The sequence below is a fragment of the Artemia franciscana genome, chromosome 5, assembly GCF_032884065.1.
Source record: "Artemia franciscana chromosome 5, ASM3288406v1, whole genome shotgun sequence".
NCBI classification, from domain to species: Eukaryota; Metazoa; Arthropoda; class Branchiopoda; order Anostraca; family Artemiidae; genus Artemia; species Artemia franciscana.
In genome coordinates this window covers 36,569,872-36,597,555 of record NC_088867.1, presented here as the reverse complement: position 1 = coordinate 36,597,555, position 27,684 = coordinate 36,569,872, and the positions used below count along the sequence as shown (strand labels likewise).

The following is a 27,684-nucleotide window of genomic DNA, read 5'->3' as shown; positions in this document are numbered from 1 at the left end:
TTAGACGCATTCGTTTTCATAGTTTAACTTAAGACATATCTGTTATGTGTATATTCTTCATATATTATTTCCTTTCGTTTTTCTTGTATGTCTACAGTTATACTGCCTTGACTTTTACCAAATAGTAATAAGACAAATAGAGGGTGAAACCCCATTTTTCTTCTCTTCGCTCGCTAAGATTGTCTTTTTATTACTTTTTGCAGATTATTTGCACCACTTTTTATCAATTGCCCTTGTCTCGGGTGCTCTTTGTGGTTCTACCCCCAATAAATAATTTTTAAAGTTATGCAAACGACTTAGAATTTTTATAGCTGTTTTTATAAAAGTTTGGGGAGGGGAGCGGAAAAAAAAATCAGTCCTTGTAACTCAAATTTAATGATTGTTGTCTCAAACTTGTTGTCCAGAATTTTTTTTTATTATTCTCTTATTGTCCTAAAGTTGGCAAGGCGTTGCTCCTACCCTGAAAGACTGAGGAAAATTTAGGGCTTATGAAAAATTCGAGCTCTAAATAAATTTATAACACGAATGAAGTACTTCTGCAATTTACGCACTTTAAGTTCCCTTAGAAACAATGCCAACTTTGACGAAAATTGATCCATGAAAACCTCTTTTTGTTTCAGATTTACATTTACCTCTTGTGTATCAGATTATATCAATTTTGCCTCTACAGTCCACCGCTCTACCAACTGAGCAATCGAAGGCTTTCTACCTCCTGTAGATATTTATTTATTTATTTATTTATTATTACGAATAGCGGTAAGCATTAATGCTTGTCGCAAAAACACAAAAACACAAAATCATAATACTAATCTAAAGTAAATTGGCAACGACAAATTAAACAGCAAAAACTTCTAAATAAAACGACACTACACAACAAAAGCGTCTAGATAGAAAGGCGTATTTACTAATGGACTCTTAAAATTTCGAACACTCTCTGCCTCGACAACCTCCAAAGACAAACCATTCCATGGTCCGGCAATTCTACTAACAAAAGATAATTGACCAATTTTTTTCAGTGGTTTTGGGGGATATAATTTATAATCATGCTGACGAGTAGAGTGATAATGGCTAAATTTAAAAAATAAATTTGGATCAACATCATCCACTCCTTTAATTATACGAAACACATTTACAATGTCATTGCGACGTCTACGAAACTTCAACGACGGGAGTTGAAGCCTAGAAAGTCTCTGCAGATAAGAAAGGCGCTGAAGGTATGGGACCAATCTAGTGGCCTTTCTCTGAACCTTTTCTATCCTATGCTCATCCGTTAGACTTAATGGAAACCAAACAGAAGTATTATACTCAAGAAGAGGGCGGACCATTGATTTGTATAGTAGTAAGAAATTACGAAGGTTGAACCTACTAAAGCTTCTCCTTATAGACGATAAACGATAATTCGCATTCTTTACAATTTCCGAAACATGCTTATCAAATTTCAATTGGGTATCAAAGTAAACACCAAGGTCACGCACTATTTCGTTAGAAGGGATTTGTATGCCAGACAGCTGGTAAGTATGCACAGGTGGGAGTTTACGAGCATAGCGTAGAACAACACACTTAGAAGGGTTTATGAACATAGAATTAGATTCGCACCAATAAGTTAGAGAGTCAAGATCCTCCTGTAAAAGTTGCACATCGTTTGGGTCTCGTACTGGTAGATAAAGTTTTACATCATCCGCGAACATCTTGACAGTAGAATGCTGAACAGAGGAAGGCAGATCATTAATAAATAAACAAAATAAAATTGGACCCAGGCAGCTACCCTGGGGGACTCCGCTTAACACATCAATTGAGGATGACATAATTGAGGATGATATGCTCTCCAAACTTTTCAAAATGTGGTATTTTATAAGAAAAATCTTTCAAACACCACCAATAATGCAAAAGGAAAAACAGACCTACCGAGCTCCGCAGGCTATCCACCGGTTACCAGTTGAGACATTTCTAGATCGTTCGTAGAAACTAGAAACACTGTTTAGCGGTGAATTTGAAATACGAAAATGCAGGATTTTCAGCTTGAAAAAGTAAATGATTATTTATTAGCCTGTCACTCCAGAGATGAGAAGTTATGCCTGAGATTTTATATCTCAGCCTATGAAGAATTAAATAAGTATGTATTTTAGAGCTTCTTGACTAGCACAAAAGTAAAGTAAACTAGCCTAGAAGCCAAAGTTGTAAGGGAAGGTTAAATTAGGTTATCCCTAGATTGTGCCACTTAAATATAAATTAGTTGAATTAAAAAATCATTTATAGTTAAGATTCCTCCTTCAAAGAAAACAGTATAGAAAAAAAGGCAATAGTTTAGGAAAGGTTGGTAGCTTAGCCTAAATTTGCAGTTTATGTATTTTTAATAAAAACTGGAAAAATAAGTAAAGAAATGAAGACAAAGGTTTTACTGCTGCAATATATGTTAACTAGGACTATTTTGCATATTATGAAGCTTGAATTAGTTTCTTAACATGTCTCCTTATGGGATAGACTGCTCATAAATTTGCACCCTTAATTCTTTTTAATAATTCAATAATTACATCTGGAGCAGATTAAATTTAGAGATTCCAGATTCCGTTTTGAGACCTTAAAGGGTTAAAAGGCTCAAACAGCCTTAGTAACCAAAAGTTCAAATGTATATTTCTAAAAAAAACTGAGCCATTGATTTTTGAATTAAAATAGAATTATTGTGGGCATCAATTCATGGCTAATTGTAGAAAAAGTGAAAACAGATAGTACAATTGAGTGAGAGGCAATTCTGGCATTAACCCCCCCCCCCTCCTTGTTAGGATTGTATTAAAAATGATGTTAGTTCATTTGTTAAGAGATATGTCTATCTGTTATCCATCCATGCTCATTACTAGGGCATACAGCAGGATAAACATCAACTAGCAATTCAAACTAATCATAATACAGGCCTTAACCTGCTGCCTGCAGGGCTCATGGACTAATTTGTTTTGTTCTATACATAATGTTACTATAAGCAAAATTAGATGTTTGTTTTGTTCAAACAGCTGACTAGTTTAAACTCAAAAGTGAAAGTGAACAATTTTGCATATTCATAATAATAGATGTGTAATCTTTTTAGTTATCTTTCAACTTCCTACTATACAGAAATTACCAGTGATAACTAGAATTAGTATTTAATGTGTAATTTTGTTAATATTGTACAACCCCAACTTTTCCCTCATTTTCAAAACCCTGCCCTCTTTGTGCATTTTTAGTTTGCCCCATGGAGGAGGAGAGTCAACCAGACAGCTTGTGATGAAACTAAAAAATTACAACAGATTCCATTTAGAGACCTTAAAGGGTTAAAAGGCTCAAACAGCCTTAGTAGCCAAAAGTTGAAAAGTATGTTTCTAAAAAAACAGCTGGCTAGTGAGAAAACATTGTCATTTATAGCTGATTTAGGAATGATAATTATCATTTTCCTCAGTCCTAAAAGTAAAACATTGTTTAGAACCTAAGGAAAATGGTAAATTAATATTCCTGAATCAAATGCATATGCCATTTTTTTTCACTTGACAGTTTTTTCAAACATGTTTTTAAACTTTGGGCAACTATGTACTGATTCACCTTTTGGGGCCCCTTTAAGAGCTCAAAATAGAATTTGCCCTAGAAACAATTGTTGAACTATAGAAGAGCATATGAAAAGGTATCTAGTGATTTAATCACTACCATCCTAGCTGAATTATGTTGTAAACTGCAAAGTTACACAAAATTGCTATTCTGAACAAATCATTGCAGTAAAGGATAAAAGTGCAGAGTAGTGCCTCTCCAGCAAGAAACTTTTTAATAAATTGAAAGTATTTCTGCTCAATATGTTCAATATCCTATATCTGACATAATAGCATGGTGATCATAGTACCTGATTCCTTTTTGTATACTCTTTCCAAGAGTAGCCTACCCTACTTATCAATCCATTTGCAAATGTACTTTGCTTCCACCAAATTGTCCCCATTATATTGTTGTATTTTAACCAATTTGCATCCAATGCTCCCATTTTGGAATATCTCTTTTATTTTTTTTTTTGCCCAGAAGGTACCATCTTTGGCAAGTATTAAGCTTTCCATAGAAATCTAGAGATATTCAGTAATATCCACAAATTTAATGTTCCTTGAATTGGAATTGGTTGGGTTTTCATGATTTTTAAAATCTAGCTCAAATTGAGTTATTTTGTAAACCAACAGTTTACAAAATATGAGTATTTGGAACGTCTTGTTCTGGGAGACAAGGTCAGTCACATTATAAACATGTCTCAGTTTGAGGTTTTCTGTCACTTCTAGGACAACACTATTTGTGTTATGATCATATAGAAAACAGCACTATATGCTTCTCAGAATGGTGACATCAGTTTTACATTGAGCTTTGAAGAACTTGACAGTCTTTTTTTTTTGGGGGGGGGGGAATTGTGCTACCATCAGGATATTGTTGTCTTCTCACTGAAAGAATGTGCTGGTCCCAGTCAGACCCAGACCACCAGGACCATCAGGGGTGAGGTACATTGTTAGTGTAACAAATATCATATTGAAAAGGAGCATAAAATAAGGAATCTAAAGAGTTCTGCTTTTATTTATGAAGTTGTTACTTTCAGAAGAGCAGTAATTCTAAACTTCTACCATTTTATACCTATCTGTCAGCAACAAACACACTCATAGTACCAATTAAATATATATATTTAAAAAAACAGCCCATTTTTATATAGTCTAGGCATATATTCAGGTACTAAGAGAAGAGAAATGGGATAATTGTACACACTCTATAACAAAAGTCTTCAGAGGAATCCAATTCACTTAGTGACAAAGAGCATGGAATTTATGCAAGACAAATAACAAGGAATTATTTTAAGACAGTGGATTTTTCTCTGTATGAATATTTCAGCTCTGTACCTAAGAGCCATCATCAGCAAATCACTGATAAATATAAAATAAGACTTACAACAAAAAATGTGATTATTGACACTAATAAAAATTAAAGCAGTCATGTCATTATAATGTAAGGGAAGTTCAAGCAGGGCTTAAAATCAAACGTGAAACTAGGCAATTCATTCAGAGAAAAACAAATCAAGAGTATGGTTTTAATGTGCTTCTTGCTTGTTTCATATTGTCAGCTAACCCAAAGGGCCTTTTTGATACAAATCCATTGGTATTGACTATTGATTTTGCAATATAATCTGTTAAATCATTTAAAATTAATTTGCATATAATACATTGATTGAATATTCCCCCCCAAATCTCTATTTAATGAAGTATTATCACTAAAATATTTAGTAGTCATATTTTTGCAAACACTAGCTTTGCAATAAGCATACTTTTTAAAAACGCATTCCTCATTAGTAGTGATTTGGGTATTAAATGATTTTTTGAGAAAAACGATGAGAATTTTACAGCAAGGGTTCTAGCCTATCTCACCCTTCCACTGCCTTTTTTGGATCTTTTTTAGTTGTTTCAATTTTTTGAACCATAGCTACTCAATGAAAACATTTACTATATGATCCCAGCACAACAAGTATCAAACGAGCTGAACCCTTGTATTCCTTGATTGTGATAAGGCCCATCTTTCATCAGTCAAATAAGATTAAAATGAAAAAAAAAGAATGAAGTTAGAATTCTCTAAGGAGGAGAAATACCCTTATGCCTCATTTTATGTAATTTGTTATTGTAAGGGATTTAGTGCACTGTCAATAATGAATATTCATTGGTTGCCTGATAGGATAGTGGGCTTCACCACCAGATCTAACAGAAATGGCAGGAATTGGATTTAATCTTCAATTTTTAGGAGATAGAGAATAGACTTATTCCAAAGAACTATGCCCAGAATGATTTGGAGTATTAGTACCAACACTTTACCTAGAGCAAAGTGACCAGCTTTTATATCCTTGGCTATTTTAATGCTTACTGGTATAGTAATCACCCTTGCATAATGCTAAGATCCATAACATGAAGAGGATTTGTATTTGCCATTTCTTTGAAAGGGGCCCAAAATAAGATAGACTAGCTGGTTGTCAAAGTATTTTAATCTATGTAGTTGGACTCAATTTCTACCCTCTAGTCATGCCATCTTTAACCATGGTACTTTTAAGAACTTGCCAACTTTAACACAAGTTTTTTCAGCCTGTTATGGCAAGTATATGAATAATGCCATCCTTTGACAGCTGAACAGGAGTTAAGGATGAGCACCAATTGTAATAATATAGCTTGTAGTTCTGATTTCTTATAATGTGCTCTGCAAGCCTAGCCACTCTGCCAGAAGACAGTTTAAGGCTGGATCTGTAGACAGTGCTGTTGCCTGTATAAACTACTACTACTGCTAACAACTCACAACATCACCAACACAGCTGCCTGATGCCAACACAGCTATGCATGCTCCTCCTCTGTTGTAATCTATTCAAAGCCTCCCTCTTTAAACTCCCAGGAAGTTCTCATTTCTCTTAAATCTTTCTACATGACTTCCTCCCACCCCAACTGTGGACAAGCTGCTTTCTGTTTAGCCCTAGATGGTTGGCTTGAAAGGATAATCTTTGGGAATCTGTCATCCTTTGTCTGAAGAATCTGCCCTAGCCATCTCAAGCTTTCCCTCATTATAGCCCTAGAAAACAGGATTGAACCACACTTTTTATACAGCGTACTGTTTGAAATACAGTCAGTCAGCCAGGTACCAAGAACCATGCATATTTAATTTCTAGGGAAAATATCTAGCCAATCTTCCTCTGCTTTTCAGACTGCCCATTCTTCAGAACCATATTTGACACTGTCATCACTATAGTTTCCAACATTCTGATCTTGGTTTGCAGACTTACCTTTCTACTCTTCCAAACTTTTTATGGCACTTGGTATTCACCAATGACATATAGCAATTGCAAATTCTGTCAGTCTGTCTGTCTGTCTATTGGTCCCAGTTTTGCTAGTTTAGGCACTTCCAGATAAGCTAGGACGGTGAAATTTGGCAGGCGTATCAGGGACCAGATCAGATTAAATTAGAAATAGTCGTTTCCTCGATGCGACCTTTTTTTTTGGGGGGGGAGTGGGGGGATTGTTAATTCAGAAAAAAATAGACAAAATAAGGTATTTTTAACTTGCAAATGGGTGATCGTATCTTAAATTTGATATTTAGAAGGATATCGTCTCTCAGAGCTCTTATTTTAATTTCGACCGGATCTGGTGACATTGGGGGGAGTTTGAGGAGGAAACCTAAAATCTTGGAAAATGCTTTGAGTGGAGCAATTGGGATGAAACTTGGTGGGAAAAATAAGCACGCGTCCAAGATACGTGATTGGCATAACCAGACTGGATCCGTTCTCTTTGGGGGAGTTGGGGGGGGGGGGGTAATTCGGAAAAATTGGGAAAAATTAGGTATTTGTAACTTATAAGTGGGTGATCAGATCTTAATGAAATTTAATATTTAGATGGATCTTGTGCTTCAGAGATATTATTTTAAATCCCGGTCAGGTTATCAGATCTGGTAACATTGGGGGGAGTTAGAGGGGGAAACCAGAAATCTTGGAAAATGTGAAAATTGAGGTATCTTTACCTTATGAATGGGGGATCGGATCTTAATGAAACTTGATAAATAGAAATATCTTATGTCTCAGATGCTCCATTTTCAATTCGGATCGGATCCGGGGACATAGGGGGTTGGAGGGGGGAAACAGAAATGTTGGAAACCAGAAATCTTGGAAAACACTAGAGTGGAGAGATTGGGATGAAACTTGATAGGAATAATAAGCACAAATTCTAGATACATATATTGACATAATTGGAACGGATTCACTCTCTTTGGGGGAGTTGGGGGGGTGTTAATTTGAAAAAAATAGAAAAATTGAGATATTTTTAACTTAAGAACAGGTGACCAGATCTTGATCAGATCAGATGAAATTTGATGTTTAGAAGGAACTCATGTCTCAGAGATCTTACTCTAAATCCTGACCAGATCTGGTGACATTGGGGGAATTGGAGGGGGAAACCGGAAATCTTGGAAAACGCTTAGAGTGCAGGGATCGGGATGAAACGTGGTGGGTAGAATAAACAAATGTCATAGATACGTTATTGACATAACTGTACTGGATCGCTCTCTTTGAGGGAGTAAGGTGGGGGTCCAGTGCTTTGGCGAGTTTGATGCTTCTGGACATGCTAGGACGATGAAAATTGGTATGAGTTTCAGGGACCTGCACAAATTGACTTGATAAAGTCTTTTCCCCGATCCGATCATCTGGGGGGCTGACAGGAGGTAGATAAAATGAGGTTTTTTAACTTACGAGTGGGTGATCGAATCTTAATGAGTTTTGATATTTAGAAGGACCTTGTGTCTTAGAGCTCTTATTTTAAATCCTGACTAGCATTAAGCCTCTAATTTTCCTTTTAAATCAATCTATTGATTCTTAGAATTTTTGTAGAGCCATATGCCATATGAGCTCTTTGCTCTTGGCTCTTCCGACCTTGTCACATGTGCCATGTGAGCTCTTAGCTTCTGTTTTTATTGTGAAAAAAACACCCTGAGCCTTGGCTATTCTACTTTTAACACTTTCACTGCTCCTACCATCTTTACCAATAATACTACCAAGATAAGTGAAGCTTTCCACCTGATCAATGTTTTCGTTGCCCATGTCACCTTTTCATCTTCACTTATTCCTAGCTTTAGCAACTTAGTCTTCTGAACATTAATTCTAGCATCCTGAACTTGCAAAACCACTAAAAGCTCATTTATTTTGCTTACAATTTCATCTAGGATGCTCAAAGCTTCAGCATAGTCTAAGTCCAGAAGAGTTTTTCATCCCCATTTGATTCTGTGTTCTCCCATTGCCTTTCCTGTGATCCTTAAGACAAATTCCATAAAAATGATCCATGTAAAGGGGGATAGAACACAACCATACTTAACTCCTGATTTAATACAATAAGATGATACTGATTTAATAGCTGATAACCTTATCTCCTACTTTAACCGCTGTAGTGCTATTCTCGTACATAGCACTAATCACTTTAATATATTTGTCTTGTATAGCATACAAGAATAAGACCTTTGCTAAAGCTCTTCTGTCAACAGAATCAAACTCTGCTCAATTATTAACCTAAGAGCAGAAACTTGGTTGACACATCTTTTACCCTTTCTACCCTTCCCTTTATAAACCTTAAAACTAACAATAAAACTGCTCTTCTGCCTTGAAAGACTATCTCGTAACCCCACACGCATGGCTGTTTGGCATTATATTTTTTTTTATTGATTTTTATTGTGGGAACAATCTTTTAGTCTAGCTAGATCCTGATGGTGTTCTTGAGATTTTTTCCTGATATTTATTTCTGACATTGTCAATAACTGGCCGAGTTTTGAATCTTGTTTTGGGAACTGCAAAACATTATTGTTTAAAAATAGAAATCTACTTTTGTAATAAGTTGTTAACCTATCTCAGATACCTGTACAACTGAGCCTTCATTATCCTAGTCATCATTAGTATGCCAGTAGAAACTAAAAGTTCCAAACAGTTCAATTTCATGTTTCTACTCTCTTTTTGTTGCAAATACATGTTGTATTGCTCACAAATTTGAGAAACGCATCATTATCAAGCAGAATAATTCCAAAGAAGGAGAGTGGAGATATGCCATGTCAGGCAGGTCCAAGTGTGCTGTTTCCCTTCCACTCAATGTCCTCCAATTGAAAGCATTTCTAGCACACAAAAACCACATTGTTATTAATAACTAGCTGTTGGGGTGGCGCTTCGCGCCACCCCAACACCTAGTTGGTGGGGGCGCTTCGCGCCCCCCCCAAGCCCCCCCGCGCGCGTAAGTCGTTACGCGCCATAATAGTTACGCGCCATTGTAGTTGTGTCCCTATGTCCCACCTGTGAATATAGATAGATATATATATATATATATATATATATATATATATATATATATATATATATATATATATATATATATATATATATATATATATATATGGTTTTAACTACGTAAAACTTGCGAATATACAACATTCTTTGCTGTCCCATTGTCTTTGCATATAAATAGATTGTCAGGTTTACCGACTCTTGAACATGCAACATATAATGGTCCATGAGAAAACAATCTGTATTCAGATCTATACCTCATGATTCTAATGATTGCCCTTGAGCTTTGTTGATGGTGATTGCTAATCGACCATTCCCTGTCCCGGTGTCCCGGCCGTCATTTACATCCCCCTGTTTCCCCCGGTGTCCCCGTTGTAGTTGTGTCCCTGTGTCCCGGTCGTCATTTATATTCCCTGTGTCCCGGTCGTCATTTGTATCCCGGTGTCCCGGTCTGTATATACATTCGTTTTTTAGTTTTGTTTTTCTCCTTTATTTTTTTCCTTTTTTTTTCTTTTTTAGCTTATTTAGATTTTTAGATTTTTTAGTTTTTTTATTAGTTTTTAGTTTTTTTTTCTTTTTAGTTTTTTTGTCCCGGTCGTCATTTATATCCCCCTGTTTCCCCCGGTGTCCCCGTTGTAGTTGTGTCCCTGTGTCCCGGTCGTCATTTATATTCCCTGTGTCCCGGTCGTCATTTGTATCCCGGTGTACCGGTCTGTATATACATTCGTTTTTTAGTTTTGTTTTTCTCCTTTATTTTTTTCCTTTTTTTTTCTTTTTTAGTTTATTTAGATTTTTAGATTTTTTAGTTTTTTTATTAGTTTTTAGTTTTTTTTTCTTTTTTTTAGATTTTTTAGTTTTTTTATTAGTTTTTAGTTTTTTTTTCTTTTTAGTTTTTTTGTAGTTTTTACCTTCTTTTTAGTTTTGTTAATTTTTTTTTTTACTTATGTCCTGGTCGTCATTTTTACTCCCTGTGTCCCGGTGATTTGTTGATTGCTAATCGAACATTCCTTTTGTCCTGGTCGCTTTCTCTTTGAGTGTCGTCATTTATTTTTTTTCTTTTTTAGTTCTTTTAGTTTTTACCTTTTTTATTTTTTTTTAGTTTTTTAGATGAAAATTTTTTTTAGTTTTTTCCTTTTTTTCTTTTTAGTTTTTTATTGGTTTTTACCTTTATGTTAGCTTATTTTTCAGTTTTTTCCTTTTTTTTTAGTTTTTTTTTATTTTTTATTTTTTTTAGTTTTTTACCTTTTTTTAGTTTTTTTAGTTTTTTTAGTTTTTTAGTTTTTTACTTTTTTTTATTAGTTTTTAGTTTTTTTGTAGTTTTTGCCTTTTTTTAGTTTTTTCAGTTTTTTTTTAGTTTTTTATTGGTTTTTACCTTTATTTTAGCTTATTTTTCAGTTTTTTCCTTTTTTTTAGTTTTTTTTAGTTTTTAGTTTTTTTAGTTTTTTACCTTTTTTTAGTTTTTTTAGTTTTTTTAGTTTTTTAGCTTTTTTATTTTTTTATTAGTTTTTAGTTTTTTTGTAGTTTTTGCCTTTTTTTTAGTTTTTTTAGTTTTTTAGCTTTTTTATTAGTTTTTAGTTTTTTTGTAGTTTTTGCCTTTTTTTAGTTTTTTTAGTTTTTTAGCTTTTTTATTTTTTTTATTAGTTTTTAGTTTTTTTTTGTAGTTTTTGCCTTTTTTTAGTTTTTTCAGTTTTGACGTCACCTGATCCAGTTTTTTCAGGTGACGTCACCTGATCCACGATCCACAGATCCACAGACAACTTATTTTTATATATATAGATAGTTTTTTTTTTACTTATGTCCTGGTCGTCATTTATACTCCCTGTGTCCCGGTGCTTTGTTGATTGCTAATCGAACATTCCTTTTGTCCTGGTCGCTTTCTCTTTGAGTTTCGTCATTTATTTTTTTCTTTTTTAGTTCTTTTAGTTTTTACCTTTTTTAGTTTTTTTTAGTTTTTTAGATGAAAATTTTTTTCAGTTTTTTCCTTTTTTTCTTTTTAGTTTTTTATTGGTTTTTACCTTTATTTTAGCTTATTTTTCAGTTTTTTCCTTTTTTTTAGTTTTTTTTTTATTTTTTATTTTTTTTGTTTTTTACCTTTTTTTAGTTTTTTTAGTTTTTTTAGTTTTTTTAGTTTTTTAGCTTTTTTACTTTTTTTATTAGTTTTTAGTTTTTTTTTGTAGTTTTTGCCTTTTTTTAGTTTTTTCAGTTTTTTTTTTAGTTTTTTATTGGTTTTTACCTTTATTTTAGCTTATTTTTCAGTTTTTTCCTTTTTTTTTAGTTTTTTTTTAGTTTTTAGTTTTTTTAGTTTTTTACCTTTTTTTAGTTTTTTTAGTTTTTTTAGTTTTTTAGCTTTTTTATTTTTTTTATTAGTTTTTAGTTTTTTTTTGTAGTTTTTGCCTTTTTTTAGTTTTTTTAGTTTTTTAGCTTTTTTATTAGTTTTTAGTTTTTTTTTGTAGTTTTTGCCTTTTTTTAGTTTTTTTAGTTTTTTAGCTTTTTTATTTTTTTTATTAGTTTTTAGTTTTTTTTATAGTTTTTGCCTTTTTTTAGTTTTTTCAGTTTTGACGTCACCTGATCCAGTTTTTTCAGGTGACGTCACCTGATCCACACATCCACAGACAGACAACTTATTTTTATATATATAGATTGAACTCATCCCTTGTGACATCAATTGTATTGCTCACAGATATGAGAAATGACATCATTATCAAACACAATACTTCCAAAGAAGGAGAATGGAGGTGTACCATGTCAGGGAGGTCCTGGTATGGCACTGGGTGTGCTGCTTTCCTTGCGCTTGATGTCCTCCAATGGAAATAATTTCTAGTAAACTCAGAAACGGTATTATTATCAATCATATGAATGCGTCCCTTGCAACACCAAGTGTTTCTGGTGCAAAACAACAGGAACACTATGGTATAAAATCTGTCAATGAAGAAGACGCCTTTTTCAAGAAGCAAGGAAGTAGCTGAGAATGAACTGTATGATCTGCTGACAGTTGCATCTTCATTTTGGTGAGGTCATCAATATTTGTTCAGTATATTCGCAATATCCCATTGTATGAGCTCCACCTTTTGAAACGGAAGGGAAAAGTTTGATATGGTTTCATAAATATCAATAATCCCTTTTTAACTAAGTATGGAACCGGCATGGGAGATTTTATTCAAATAATCATCTTGATTGTTGCTGAGTAAGAAAACATCAGGGGATAGTTGTCCCTTAAAGTTTGGAAAACTTCTGCTGAGTATTTGGCAAACCTAGTGAAGGAAAATAACGGTGGCTTCTTGAAACTGACACCCTAGGTATAGGCAAGGGCAATCATTTCTTCAAAACTTTTTCCATAACCCGTCTTTTTGTGTCCAGTGGATATGAGGTTACAAAGATCTGTGACTCACTGCAACGATTTTCTAACATCTCCTTCAGTCAATTCAATATGATGCGCTTGATCCTCGTTGAATCTTTACCAAGGAGAATGGAAGACATCAATGAGCATGCAAAAGATGAGTGGACAGATAAAGTATAGAATATTGTCCATTCGTCACACCACTATAAGCTGCTGCTTGTTACCTTCTACCACCATAGATTGACGATTCAAAGATTCAAGCAGAGCACATACAATGTCTAATCCTGTATACCCACTAAAGCTTGGCAACTCCACTATAAATTATCAAAACTTAACAAGAGAATCTTTGATGAAATGGTATAATCTTGGTATGTGAAAAAATTATGTCAAGTAAAGTGAAATTGATAGTTACTAGGGGTGCATAGTCACTAGCACTAAATCACTAGGAGTGACAATTCTGGACCAAAGGTGACTTTTGGGAAACGATAGTTTTTTGGGGAAACACCAAGATTTTTGGGGAAATCCCAGAAAATTCTGAGATAGTGGAAGCACTGGCATTTTCTGAAAAGATCTGCTGACAAATGTCATTAGGCCATGAAAACTGTCAAGTAGCATGGCTATGCTACTCTACTTTTTCTACGCCTGTCAATAACTTTACTAAAGAACTTACAAGGAGGAGAATTCACCATTCTTAGTAATTCTGAGGTTGAAGTTCAAGAATGGTTTTTGAAGTTCAAGAAATGATAGTTCTTAAAAACAATTTAGTGTGCCCGATTGTAAATCATTAAAAATAGGCTCAGAAGAAGTATCGACGAATAAATTAATAACTTTCGAAGTTCCCTGTTGTGATAACCGCCTTGAATGGAAATTTTACTGATGAAGGATGCATATTATTTATGCCGTATGTACACTGAATAGACAGGGTTTTGTTTAACAATTAGTAAGATATTGTAGGTTTTCTCCGTTTTATACTAGTCTTTGGTGTATTTAAGATCCACTATCAATTTTTACCAAAATTGCACTGGAAGCTTTCTGTGGTGCTGGGAAAACTTGCTAATGAACCCTTTGCCTTTGAGACTGTCAGCCAACACTGAAACTTGCAAAAAGACATTTATGGCATCAAACGTCTTTAAGACTGTCAAACAGATAACAAATTACAAAATAAGAATCCAAAAAAGTATTGGTTAGTCACTAGCTCTTTGGATTCCCTTTGGTGATACAACGCAATGATAGTATGTTTAGTTGATAAGGGGAAAATAACATTTATATATGGTGCTGAATTCAGCCATCAACAGATGTTGGCAGGGAGCAATGGCCCTTTTGGAAAAAAACAGAACATTAAAAAATGTATGAAATAGGAAAATGAAAAACATTTCAATATAAACCTTGGTAAAGAACAAAGCACCTGGTAGCTTTTGCCCCTCCCCCTGGGATGTTTCTTGGCAGGGCTCACGGAATCATTTATCTTGAAAGGGTTAATTCAAATTAAATATCCACAGACAAGCTAAGTAGTTATTAATATCGCTTTTTCATTACTGATATGGTGCAGAATACAGCCATCAATTGATGCTGATTAGGGGTAATAACCATCCTTGAAAAAAAAAGAATGTTAAAAATATATGAAAAAAGTAAATGAAAAACTTCAGTTGAAACCTTGATAAAAAAAACAAAGCTTCTGGTGTCTTTTGGCCCCTCCTCCCAAGATATTTCCTGGTGGGGCTTACAGAACCATTTATCATGAAAGGATTAATCCAAATGGAATTTCCACAGATAAACTGTAAATAGTTACGAATATTGCTTTTCAGCACCTACATGGTACTGATTTGCTTTCCAATTGAATTTAACTACTGAAAATCAAAAACATACTGAAAATTAGGCCCAATTTGGACACATTTTATAGATTTCAAACTTAAATAAGATTCAGTAAAAAAAAAAGAAGCAATACACTAAAAATGGTCATGTTTTGTATTGGGTAGTGCTGCATGCCACGCATGGCAGATGATTTTATGCTTCTGTTTTTTTATGCTCCAGTTGGTGTGTAATGGGCATCTCCTTGAGCCATATCTCCTGTTTTTCGGAAAATGGATTCACCCTCACATTAAAATACCTAGACATCATAACTTGAAAAGTCATAGCCCCTTCTCAATTATAACTCAACTTCAACAGTTTTTGCTGTCTCTGAAATTAATGCTGGCACTTCATTTTGATATTATATGTTTTGAAGTCACTTGATGTAGTAGTGAAGCTGTATTCCTTGTGGCAATTTATACGATTTTCCCGTAATTTCAGTAACAGCAAAAAGCTGGTTACTTGATATTTAAGCTGTAATGCTTTAATTTGTCTTTTGTAAAATAAATAATTGGTTCCTTAACCTTTTTTAGATTATTTGGCTTACTTGGAAGCTTGTTTGGATTCATTTCTTCTGACGTACAAAGCAAGCTGGAAATCTTGAGCACTTACCTAGCAGACTCTGAAAATGCGACAGCCTTTTCTACGGTGTCTGGCATGCTTAGGTGCGAAAAAGAATCTGGAAAACTAGTAGACTCGAAATACATCTCTGGAAGTAGGACTTTACTTAGACTTCACAGGGCTTTAGGTAACCTTTTGCTGTCCTTTTATTATTATTTTCTGTTCAAGCAAAAAAAGGATTTTGATAATGAGAAATCCAGCATGATTGCAGCAGCAGTTTAACCTAGGAAAGTCCTAACCAAAGTTCTTAGTAGACAAAACCGAAATAAACTTAAAAAATAAATCGTCTAATGAGATATATTTCCTGCAAAACTCTATTTTGGATGTGATAATTTTCATTCGAATGCACTTAAACAGTAAGTTGAAGTTACAAGAAGAAGCTTCAGAGACTTGCGGGAAGTAGTCTGGAATAGTTCAAAAATGAAACAAAAAGGGATTAGAAAGCACACCAATCGCCAATGGTATCTCCATAAAACATGAAGAATATCAATTCTGGCCCAAAATAGGGCCAAAATGGTGAAGATTGCAATTCAGATTCAGTTGGAATTTTGCTTTTGCTAGGTATTGCCAACCAGATCCTTAGTCAAATCATTTTTCCCATTAAATCCTTGGCTGTTAATTATTGCACTATGGTAGTGATCAGACTCTTATTTAGAAAAAGAGAACCTCGGTTCAAGTTACCTTGTGGTAACGAATATGATTGCATTTAAATTGGCAAAACATTCTCATTGCATTTCTGATCGTAATTCAATTAATCACATTTAATGTTAATTGCCAGAATCTTCGATGTAAGAATCTTCATGTTTTTTTTTGGCCATAGGCTGATTTTTTCGAAATCAAATAGTCAGCATAGTAGAGTTGAATGAGTAAATAACATAGTATCTCCTGTGCGTTATTATCTGTTTTTACTTAGTCTTTTCGTAAAATGCAGAAGGCCATAGAAATTTGTTTTAACGAATCTGATTGCATTTGAATTGCCTAAACATCCTCGTTGCGTTTCTGATCGTAATTCAGTAAAGCTTTAGTTTCATCACAAGCTGTCGAAAATGTTTTTTACTGCATATAGCAAGATTCTCATGGTCATATTGTTTCTTTGTCATTATTACAGAAGCCCGTCCATTTTGTAGCTTTCTAAAATCCCCTTCCAACGAAACTAAAAATGCGTAAAGCTGGCAGGGTTTTGAAGCAAAGGGAAATGTTGGGGTTGGACAATCTGAATGAATAATGACATAAAAATAATATGCAATCATCAGAATCTAGCTATATGCAGTAATTAAAAAAAAAGTAAAAAGAGAATCTGAAAAAAACTAAATATCCTCCATTCGAATTTTTAACACCACAGAAGCCTGCCCTTGACTAACCACAATTTCTGCGGAAGATAGGGTTGCGATGATGAAATATCGTGAAAATAATAAGCAAGGCTTAATAAATCAAACCTTGCCTCTTTGCCGGCGGGGCTAATAAACAAATACGCTTCGCTTTATAGGTAATATTACCTGTAAACAAAATCGGGCGTTGCATTGCCTACCTTTCGTAATATTTAACTAATCGCTCTGATTTGTCGATTCAAATTTCGTCAAGGGCCAAAGTCACAACAGCTACTATTGCAATTGTTTAGAAACAGCTGGCTAATTTAAACTCGAAAGTAAAAGTGAACCATCTCGGATATCGACTTCTCGACTTCTTGCTACACAGAAATTACCAGTGATGACTGGAATTAGTATTTAAAATATAATATCATTCATATTGTACAACCCCAACTTTTCCCTTGACTTCAAAACCATGCCCACCTTACGCATTTTCAGTTTGCCCCATGGAGGAGGAGGGTCAACCAGAAATGGATGCGCTCCTAGAATTAGTATTTCTAAGTGCTATAGCATGTAAGTTATGCTGCATTGCAGCATAGTTTCCAGTTTTTAAAGCTGGTGATGAAGCTAAACAATTACGCGTAATTCGATTGATCATATTTTAATATTAATTGCCAGAATCTTTGATGTAAGCATCTTCATGTTTTTAATTTTTTTTTTGCCAAAGACTGATTTTTTTTAAATCAAATAGCCAACACAGCAGAGTTGACTGAATAAATAACAGAGTATGTCCTCTGTGTTATTATCTGTTTTTACCTAGTTTTTTCGTAAAACGCAGATGGTCATAGAGATTCGTCGCAATCAAAATGATCGCATTTAAATTGCCAAACATCCTCATTGCGTTTCTGATCGTAATTCAATTGATCACATTTAATATTAATTGCCAGAACCTTCGATGTAAGAAATCGTCATGTTTTTTTTTTTTGCCAAAGGCTGATTTTTGTTTAAATCAAATAGTCAACACAGCAGAGTTGACTGAGTAAATAACAGAGTATATCCTCTGTGTTATTATCTGTTTTTACCTTGTATTCTTGCAACAAGAGCAAAGAGCTCATATGACACTTGTGATGAGGTCGGAAAAGCTAAGAGCCAAGAGCTCATATGGTATGAGCTCTGAGAATATTCAAAATTGCGCAAAATTCTAAGAATCAATAGATTGCTTTAAAAGGAAAATCAAAGGCTTAATACTGGTCGGGATTTCAAACAAAAGATCTGAGTCACGAGGTCCTTCTAAACATAAAAATTCATTAAGATTCGATCACCCACTCGTAAGTTAAAAATACCTCAACTTTTCTAATTTTTCCAAATTAACAACCCCCAGCTCCCCCAAAGAGAACAGATCCGTTCCAATTATGTCAATCATGTATCTATAGCTTGTGCTCATTCTTTCCATCAAGTTTCATCCCATTCTCTCCACTCTAAGCGTTTTTCAAGATTTCCGGTTTCGAAGGTTTCCAGTTTCCCCGTCCAACTCTCCCCAATGTCATTAGATCTGGTCGGGATTTAAAATAAGAGTTCTAAAGCACAAGATCCTTCTAAATTTCAAATTTCATTAAGATCTGATATCTCGTTCGTAAGTTACAAATACCTCATTTTTTTAGTTTTTCCGAATTACTCCCCCCTCCCCAACTCCACCAAAGAGAGCGGATCCGGTCCGGTTATGTCAGTCACTTATCTTGGACTTGTGCTTACTCTTCCCACAAAGTTTCATCCTGATCTTTCTGCTTTAAGTGTTTTCCAAGATTTCCGGTCCCCCTTCCCCAATGACACTGGATCCGGTCTGGATTTAAAATAAGAGATTTGAGTTACGAGGTCCTTCTAAATATGAAACTTCATTAAGAACCGATCACTTCTTCGTAAATTAAAAATACAGGATTTAAAAAAAGAGCTCTGAGACACGTATCATTCCAAACATCAAATTTCACTGAGATCCGATCACTCCTTCTTAAGTTAAAATACTTCCTTTTTTCTAGTTTTCAGAATCACCCCCCTAACTCCCCCAAAGAGAGCTGATTCTTTCCGGTTATGTCAATCACGTATCTAGGACTTGTGATTATTTTTCCCACCAAGTTTCATCCCGATCCCTCCGCTCTAAGCGTTTTCCAAGATTTTAGGTTCCCCCTCGCAACTCTCTCCAATGTTACCGGATCCGATCGGGATTTAAAATAAGAGCTCTGGGACACGACATCCTTCCAAACATTAAATTTTATTAAGCTCCGATCATCCGTTCGTAAGTTAAAAATACATCGTTTTTTCTAATTTTTCCGATTGAACTTCCCCCCCAGATGGTCGAATTTGGGAAACAACAATTTCTAATTTAATCCAGTCTGGTTCCTGATACGCCTGCCAAATTTAATTGTCCTAGCTTACCTGGAAGTACCCAAATTAGCAAAACCAGGACAGACAGACCGACAGACCGACCGACAGAATTTGCGATCGCTATACGTCACTTGGTAGATACCAAGTACCATAAAAACCCTATAGGCAAGTGTATATTCTCCTGATGAGTCCTTGTGTTGGGTGGTCACTTAAACTATTTGTTTGATTTATAGTCTTAAGTGTTTGGTTTAGGACATACTTACTGACAACAAGACTGCCTGTCCATGGACTATTCTTTGCAGTTGAATGTGTATGGCTATGGTGTTTGACCTATGTTTGGTTGTGTGTGTTTATTTCTGTTTTTGTGCTGTTTCATTGATGTTTTTTTTATTTTTCACTATTTAATATTAATTGCTAGAATCTTCAATGTATGAATCTTGATATTTTGTTTTTTGTTTTTTTGCCAAAGGCTTATTTTTTTTAAAATCAAATAGTCAACACAGCAGAGTTGACTGAGTAAATAACAGAGTATGTCCTCTGTGTTAGAATCTGTTTTCGCCTAGTTTTTTCGTAAAATGCAGATGGTCAGAGAGATTCGTCATAACGAACCTGATCGCATTTAAATTGCCAAACATCCTCATTGCGTTTCTGATCGTAATTCAAGTGATCACATTTAATATTAATTGCCAGAATCTTTGATGTAAGAAATCTGCATGTTTTTTTGTTGTTGTTTTTTTAGAAGAAGAGAGTATGGAACCTTACCATCTTTGAAGATTTTTCAGAGAATTTTGTTTTGATGAATTCAATTTGTTCTGAATCTTCGCGGGAGATGCCAGGGTGCTGAAAGACACCAGCACATTGAAGATTTGGGCGGACAAAGGAAGTATAAACCCACAAAAAATGGATGGAGATGGACGCTAAATTTATTGAGGAGCTTAAGGAGGGAGATAGACACATTAGCTTTTCGGATAATATCTTTAACATGGATATTCCACTTTAAATTAGGAGGAATTGTGACACCAAGTAATTTAAAGGAAGAGAAACAAATTTCTTTGGAGGGGTTTATGGATTTGGAGGGGTTTACTCTCATGTTTAAGTCCATGGCATCGTTTGCAATGTCATAAGGATGCTCATAGGGTTGCTTCTTAAATTTCTATAACAGGTTTGAACAACCGTTAGGTCACCGACAAATTTCCATTTTCTTGAAAATTTCTTGGCGAGCCTATTGATAATGACTGAAATACGGAAGAGACGTATGAGAGTACCCTGGGGAACTCCATTGCGGACAGAGATGGGATTGGAATAATGATTCTTATATTTGACTACCTTTGATCTATTTTATAGAAAAGAGGCAACCAATTTCACAAGGAAAGAAATAGTATTGAACTCATTGACAAGTTTCTAGCTGATTTAACAGAGATAGAATCCTAAATCTTTCACATAAGATTTAGGATCGACTATCACACATATATTACCTTTCCCTTTTCTTTTAGGATTCCTTGTGGATTTTCTGGAAAGGATTAGCACTCTATCGTTGTCAGATAGCTTAAGCAAAGTTTGTTACCTGTCTTATAGATCTACATTGGGAAATTATCATCCTCAGCTGATAAGATTAATGGTTAAGGGTGCTGTTTACACTCTTTCATCAAAGAAGGATCTATTAGATAAAGTAAGCCCTAATGTAGTTCCTTGCGTTGGTGGATTTGTACGTAAAACACTAGGTTCGCACTGTTACCTTTCTTTCTTATTCAAATTGGCTTACATACAATGGAGGTAGCAAAATTACTAAATTGCTCCTATCAAATCTTGCCGATTTATTCAGTAACGGCTAAACAAAAAATTTTTAAGTTACCAGTAGGCTGCCGTGTTGCGTAAACTTGCCAAAAAAGTATAAAAGACGTTAAAAATCTGACTCAACATTCAAAATGCCCGTTTTAGCGCTAAACACAGCTCTTTGAACCAAGAATAACGATCAAAGCTTGTGACCTTGTAGCATGGTTGGTAAGAAGATTCCGAATAGAGTCTATTTTTTTCAGGTGGAAACAAACTGTGATAAATTCCTATTTTGTTGTGCACAATCGTGAACTGATTCGTAACTAATTTACTTTTTTGAAATCTGAAACAGATTGTAATATTTTATTTTATGATTGATTGTATTCTTATACAGGGGAACGTTTTTTTCTAGTCTTAGCCGTTTTATAGCTCCGTCTTGAGCCTTTGAAGGCAGCTTTTCTTGAGAATCTAAATAAGATACGTATTAATATTTACAATGTTTAGCTGAATTTTGACTTACAATACAAAAAAAAATATATCTTATTGTCTCAGCTGTTGCGCTGGAATATTTCTGTCTTAATCACAGGTGGTTTGCCCTGCTATTGGTTAAGCGACGTAAAGAAAGCACATTTTTAAGGACAAACTAAAATTCCTATGGATGATGAAGCGAAATCTTAAGCACACAGAAACTACTATGACAAAGAATTCAAATTTGAAAAGAATAGAAATTACCAGGAACAATTCGGCATTCCCCTCTTGCCCCCTCCGCCTTGTCACAAAAATGTATATTTCATTTTCGTCTATTCAAAACTAAATAAATTGCATAAACTGCAAACTTTGCTTATCCAACCGATTTTATATGCATTTAAAAGAAATAGATTTAAAAGGAAGAAAACGGTTCCAAACATGTTTATTTAAAAGTACCTAAGTTCATTTAATTTCAACCCATTATTTATATTAGGCATCTCGTAGAAACTTGATTAGTATGTTTTCTTGTTGTCGGTTCTTATCTTAGGACAAATCACGCTTTAGGCTCAAGAAGATGTAAGGGGACAGCAACCCCACTGATTGTGGCACCTTTTGTTCATTTTGAATTTACCTCTACTACTAGTTACATTAGTCATTAGATTTCTTCAAACATTACCTATTTATGTTTCTGAAAGTTTGTTTAAGGTAGAAAGAACTTATGAATACAAAAAACGTTGAAACAAATTAGTGCCACATTAACATAGTGATCCTGAATTGGTTGCATCAATGTAATTTGTGTTGAGAATGTTTCCATGAAGTTATACTAGTTTCAGATAAATAAAAATGGCATTCTAGCCTTTTGGAGTTTAACGAAGGGTTGCAAAATCACACATATTCGGGGTTTACTCTTTTATGAGTTTGACTTCGTTCTTTAATTTTTTTTAAAACCATGTTTTAAAATTTCATTTCTGACTGATTTTTGATTAACTTGTTGTGTTCTATTGTCTCAAAATAACAAAAATAGTTCTCAAATTTTTAGTTAGAAAGGATAGAAATCCTTTGATACGAGCTGCACTTGCATCAAAGAAAGGCATCTGGTGATTACTGTCTTTTGTTTTATGATCCTTACGCTTGCATTTGTATCTACACTTTGTTTGACTACTTGACCTCATGAATAACATATTTGGTGAAAACCCAATAACATTTTTGAAATACGCACTTGCTGTTTTTAGAGTTTGGATTTCAGCAAAATTTGGGCCTGTTGTGGTTATAAACCATACAGCTGAAATCAGTTCCAAGTTTTTTTTTTTTTCTGCATTGGGTTCCACCTGGCCAAGAGACATTAATTTTCGTTATCAGTGGCACATTTTACAAGCATAAAAAAAAGCAATGAGCTTTATAAAATGACCGAAAAACAATGACACAGTCTGATGACAAATAACAACTATGACACTTTTTCTAACGATACCTTTGGTAGTAACTGGAAAATAGGACACAAAAGACGGTGGCAAGATACCATAGAATAGATTCTATAGTTATATTTTAATTTCCATTGGGTATTATGCTGCAAAATTTTTACCCACTTCTCCCCAACACGAAATCTGAGCCCCCTCTCTCTGGTTCCCTTACATTACTTAAGAGTCTCATATACATCCCTGGAGCCGTTTTTCAGATATTGTGGATATGCCATTTTGATAGCCTAGATGCATATGGTGTCATTTTATTTGGTTTATCCTCCCAAGTCATAATTCAATGTATATTTCTCTCCCCCATACTACCTCTCGAAATTTTCAACTTGATACGACCAGCCAATCCCCAAACGTTGCATGTTCGCCACTTTCTTAACCTCGTAATGTGTAGTCTCTTTGATTTACCTTGCTTCTCAACTGTTCATAGGTTCTAAATCACGCCTAAGCCTGGTCAGGTGGATCAAAAAGATTTTTTTTGGTCCCTTCCCCTCCTTCCAACAAAAAAATTATAAGTCCGGTAGGAGCATGATTTAGTGGATCAAAGACAAAGAATGGTTAGGCTCTTCCCGTCGCTCCACCACAAAATCCCAAATCTCCTTGCCCCAGCTGCACCTGAAAGCTTCCCCTTCATTTCCCAATCCGCTCTCGAGATATTGCAGAAATGCTACTTCGATGACCTGAATGCACATAGTGTCTTTCAGTCTAACTCTCCCTCTCCCAAGTCAAATTTTGAGGTACACTTGACCTCCCCCCCAAAAAAAAACTCCCTGGAAGTTTTAACTGATTCAAAGAGCCATTCCCGATATGTTGGAGATAATTTGAAAACATGGGTCCACGTAGCGTTTTCGGACTTACTCATGACCCTGTTTTGTTTCCAGGTATATCCTTAGGAAATTCTTGGAATATTGGCCTAGTACAATAAAAAGAGCTCCAATCTAATTGAATAGCCAAGACCAAATGTCGCCACCGTTTCTGCTAAAACTTGTATGTTAACAATGGGTAGTTTACATAATCAAGGACGTTGCCCCAAAAGCTATGGGTGTTATTTCAAATTCAAAGGTATTCTTAATTTACCCTTTGATGTTTCTGAGAAAAATAACTAATTAAAAGTTTCTACCCAGTACCATGGGGTTATGGAGATCGGGTAGCAGAAAAGGGTACCGGAAGGAGTTGGTTGCCCTTCAATCAGGTTGTTTCCGGGAACCGGGTAGCTATTAAGGGAATCGGGAGGGTCGGTTGCCCTTCGATCATTTTTGTTTTATTAAAAGCACTAGAACTTCCATTTTTAAGTAGAACGTATCCACTCCGAAGTTCCTACGGCCATCTCTTCCATAAGAAATGGCTGGTGAGGGGGATATTAGCGTTAATAAAATAAAAGATATCATAGGTCAACTGCTCCCCATAGGCTAGACGAAAATAGCGACGAAGACCACACTGCCTTTCCATAACAAACCAACACAAAGGGAAAATTGTAAAAAATACAACTTACTCTGAAGTTGGAAAAGAAAGAAAGTTAGTAAAAAACATGAAGGAATGAAAAAAACGTCCTCTTTCGTTTGTCAAGTATACCCTTTGGTTGGTATGCCCAGCCATCTACTTGTTTTGAATGCTGGTATTTCAATAGGCGTTATGTGATATTTTTTTAATTAATGTTCGCAGCACACATTCTAACACTTGATACTTCAGTTCATTTGTTTTCGGTGTCCACTTGGTTCCCTATTTGGAAGGAAGGGTTACATAGACAGGGAGTAAGTTGATAGTAAGGGAGTAAGACAGAGCGTAACAGGGAGACTCATTATGTCAAAGAAATCTTCTAAGTTTTTTATGCTGTCTGAGATCTCTCGCTGTCCAGTTCTAAGCCGGCGTAGGCACTTTGTGTAGTATTTTGAAGAAGTTAGGCGCTTAGACTTTTGAAGAAGAGGCTTAGACAGTTTTGAAGTAGAAGTTTCAAGAGTCCAGGGCAATCCTGGACTGCCCTGGACAATTTATAATATTTAGTTTACCTATTGTTGCTAAAAAGAGGGATATATTAACAGGATAAGCTTGTTTTGGTTTTACTTGGTTGTTTTACATTTGCTGTTTTTTTTTTTTTTTTTTTTCATAGGCATGTATTTTGGGGGTGATACCTGACACGGGGATGCCATGGACATTCTGTGGTAGCCACAACACTGTGCTGGGTAGAGAATTTAAAGTGGCGAAACCCTATATAGGCCAGTGTATTCTCCTGATGAGCCCTTGTGTTGGGTGTTGCCTCTGAATTATTTGTCTATATTATTTTTTCTATTGTTTGGTAAATGACGACTTATACTTATTGACGACATGACTGCCTGTCCATGGATTATTCTTTATGGTTGATTGTGTATGGCTATGCTGTTTGACCTATGTGATTGTATGGATGAGTAGGGTTAAGGCCTCATTCAAGTGCTGGTCTATATTAATCACTAATTTAGGAAAACAGTCTTCCTTTTCTCCTTCTGTCTCTCTTTTTTTTTTTTTTTTTTTTTTTTTTTTTTTTTTTGCTGTTGCATTGGTGATTTCTCTTTTCATGATATATATATATATATATATATATATATATATATATATATATATATATATATATATATATATATATATATATATATATATATATATATATATATATCTCGCATATATATATATCTCGCATTGTGCTGAAGACGGCCTTGGACATAGTGCCGAAATATCCAATGAATCGGTTTCCACTGTCTTGAAAAGATTTTCCCTATCGTTTCTACTTTGTGTTTGTTACTTCAACAATTTAACATAAAGGGCAAGAGACTGAGGAGAGGGCTGCCACCCTCACTATGGAATAATTTACTGTTTGTTTAAGTTCTAATTTTGGTCTTTACTTTCAGTAGAAAACAACTTTTTTTTTAAGATTAATAGTGATACAGAATAGAATATCTGTACTATTATACAATGTCTCATTACAATTTATATCAGTATCTTAACATGTGCCCCTTACGGTTTTTATTCGAAAACTGGACGATGAAGACTTTTTTCTTGGATATCTTCTTGAAAATACATTCTCATCAATCTTTCTTGACTTTGAAAGATCCTTCGCATGTTAACGCAACTATAGGGGAGGTATCTATGGAGGGGAAGCGAGAGGAAGACAGGGTTTAACACCCCCAAGTAATTTACCATTTTTGTGTGTATGTTTTTTTGTTTTTTTTTTGTATCCATATATCACAAGATTTCTGGGGGTCCAAGCGCATTTCCCTTTGTATTTGATGCAAGTATCTTCTGTTTTTAAGAATTTGCAGCAACCCTCTTCTCTAAAAATGCACTTCCGTGCACTTTCCGTGCTTTATAATAACTGCGAGCAGCAATTGCTATTCAGTCATGAAGTAGTAGTTATGTAGCTTAGAGTATAAATATCCCTTAGATTATTGGTATGTTTTTTTGTTTTTTTTTTATTTCAGATAAACAAGGACAACAAAGAAGAAGAATACTACAATAAGCTTTTAGTAGAAGTCGTGAAGAATGGAAGGAAAGTTTATCAGCTGACAGATGCTCTTTATACCTTCCATAATCTGCATGACTTGCCGTAGCCTGATTGTATGAAAAAAAAAAACATTTTCAATGCTAACCATTATTTTGAAAGAAGTGCCTGCTCGATAACTTTTATTTTAATTTTGGATAAGCTAAGAGCAGGTCTTTGAGAACTAAATTAGGACACTAAACAGCCATGTACAAAATAATTGATTTCAGGGTGAGAGAGAAAACATTTTGGAAAACGCAAGAAACTGGCAAATTATATAGACAATTTTACCAATTATAAGAAAAATCTTGATAATTTTGGTGGAGGGATTATTGTCATAAGAATATGATCTCAACCAAATTAATGCGAAGTTTCCATGTTTTCTGATTGTTCATGTTTTCTGAAATGCTAATAAGGAGTCTACAAGTTGTAATTTTTCATTTTTTTTTTTTTAATATTTTCTGTGGACAAACCTTGTTTTAAGTTGATGCTTTCCACACCATGCTCTTTCAATGCCATGTTTTCTGAAATTCTTTTTTTTCCAATTTCTTAAAAGCTCTGAGTTGCTTCGTATAATTGTTATTTTTCCTCGGTTTTAATTCGCTACGTAGCAGAAATTATTATCTGCATTTCACATTCCATAAAATATGTAGGATTCAACCTTTTAAAGTAGGAATGTATAGCCAGTTTTTAATTTTTAATTTTACGACTCAAAAGAAAGGATTTATTCTTCAAATGGTTCCATGTTCAACAATTTTCAAGTTTCGTTATTTTTTTCGGCTACTTATATAATGCTTTCTGTCTAGCTAGGAGTTTAGCTACATATATGGACTTGTTGTTGTTTGGAGTTTTATTGTTGTTCTTACATTTTATCATCTTATATTTGGGTTGTTTTAAATACGGATGCAGATATTTAGAATTTGACAACCTTTTCTCTTGTTTTGCTGAACCGATTTAGTTGGCTATAAAAATTTTAAAACCTAATTTTTAATTGAAAACAGTGCACACGCCAGATGGAGATTCCCTTCCCATGTGAGACCACTTGAGCTTAGGAATATATATGTTCTACTGACTCTCCAATGGTTATGGATGTTGGAAATAAATTAAGCTTTTCTTTTGTGCCTTTCTTGTGCTCTTGTTTTGATTAAAAATATTGTGTATGA

At 34.6% G+C, this 27,684-nt stretch overlaps 1 protein-coding gene across 1 annotated transcript; it reads left to right on the top strand.

Annotated features, from left to right (window-relative positions):
* The first annotated feature begins 1,980 nt into the window (after window positions 1–1,980).
* LOC136027352 (ceramide-1-phosphate transfer protein-like) lies at window positions 1,981–27,684 on the top strand. Its single transcript, XM_065704511.1, has 4 exons — window positions 1,981–2,113; window positions 15,533–15,747; window positions 20,800–20,975; window positions 26,463–27,684. The coding sequence occupies exons 1-4, from the start codon at window positions 2,004–2,006 to the stop codon at window positions 26,589–26,591; spliced, it is 630 nt and encodes a 209-aa protein (XP_065560583.1). The 5' UTR covers window positions 1,981–2,003; the 3' UTR covers window positions 26,592–27,684.

Excerpts from the sequence above, each read along its gene's own strand:
- LOC136027352 (XM_065704511.1), top strand. The coding sequence starts at position 2,004 with ATGCAGGATTTTCAGCTTGAAAAAGTAAATGATTATTTATTAGCCTGT. Across the intron at positions 15,748-20,799 it reads TAGACTTCACAGGGCTTTAG|GATTCCTTGTGGATTTTCTG; the intron begins GTAACCTTTTGC and ends CTTTTCTTTTAG. Across the intron at positions 20,976-26,462 it reads AGAAGGATCTATTAGATAAA|ATAAACAAGGACAACAAAGA; the intron begins GTAAGCCCTAAT and ends TTTTTATTTCAG.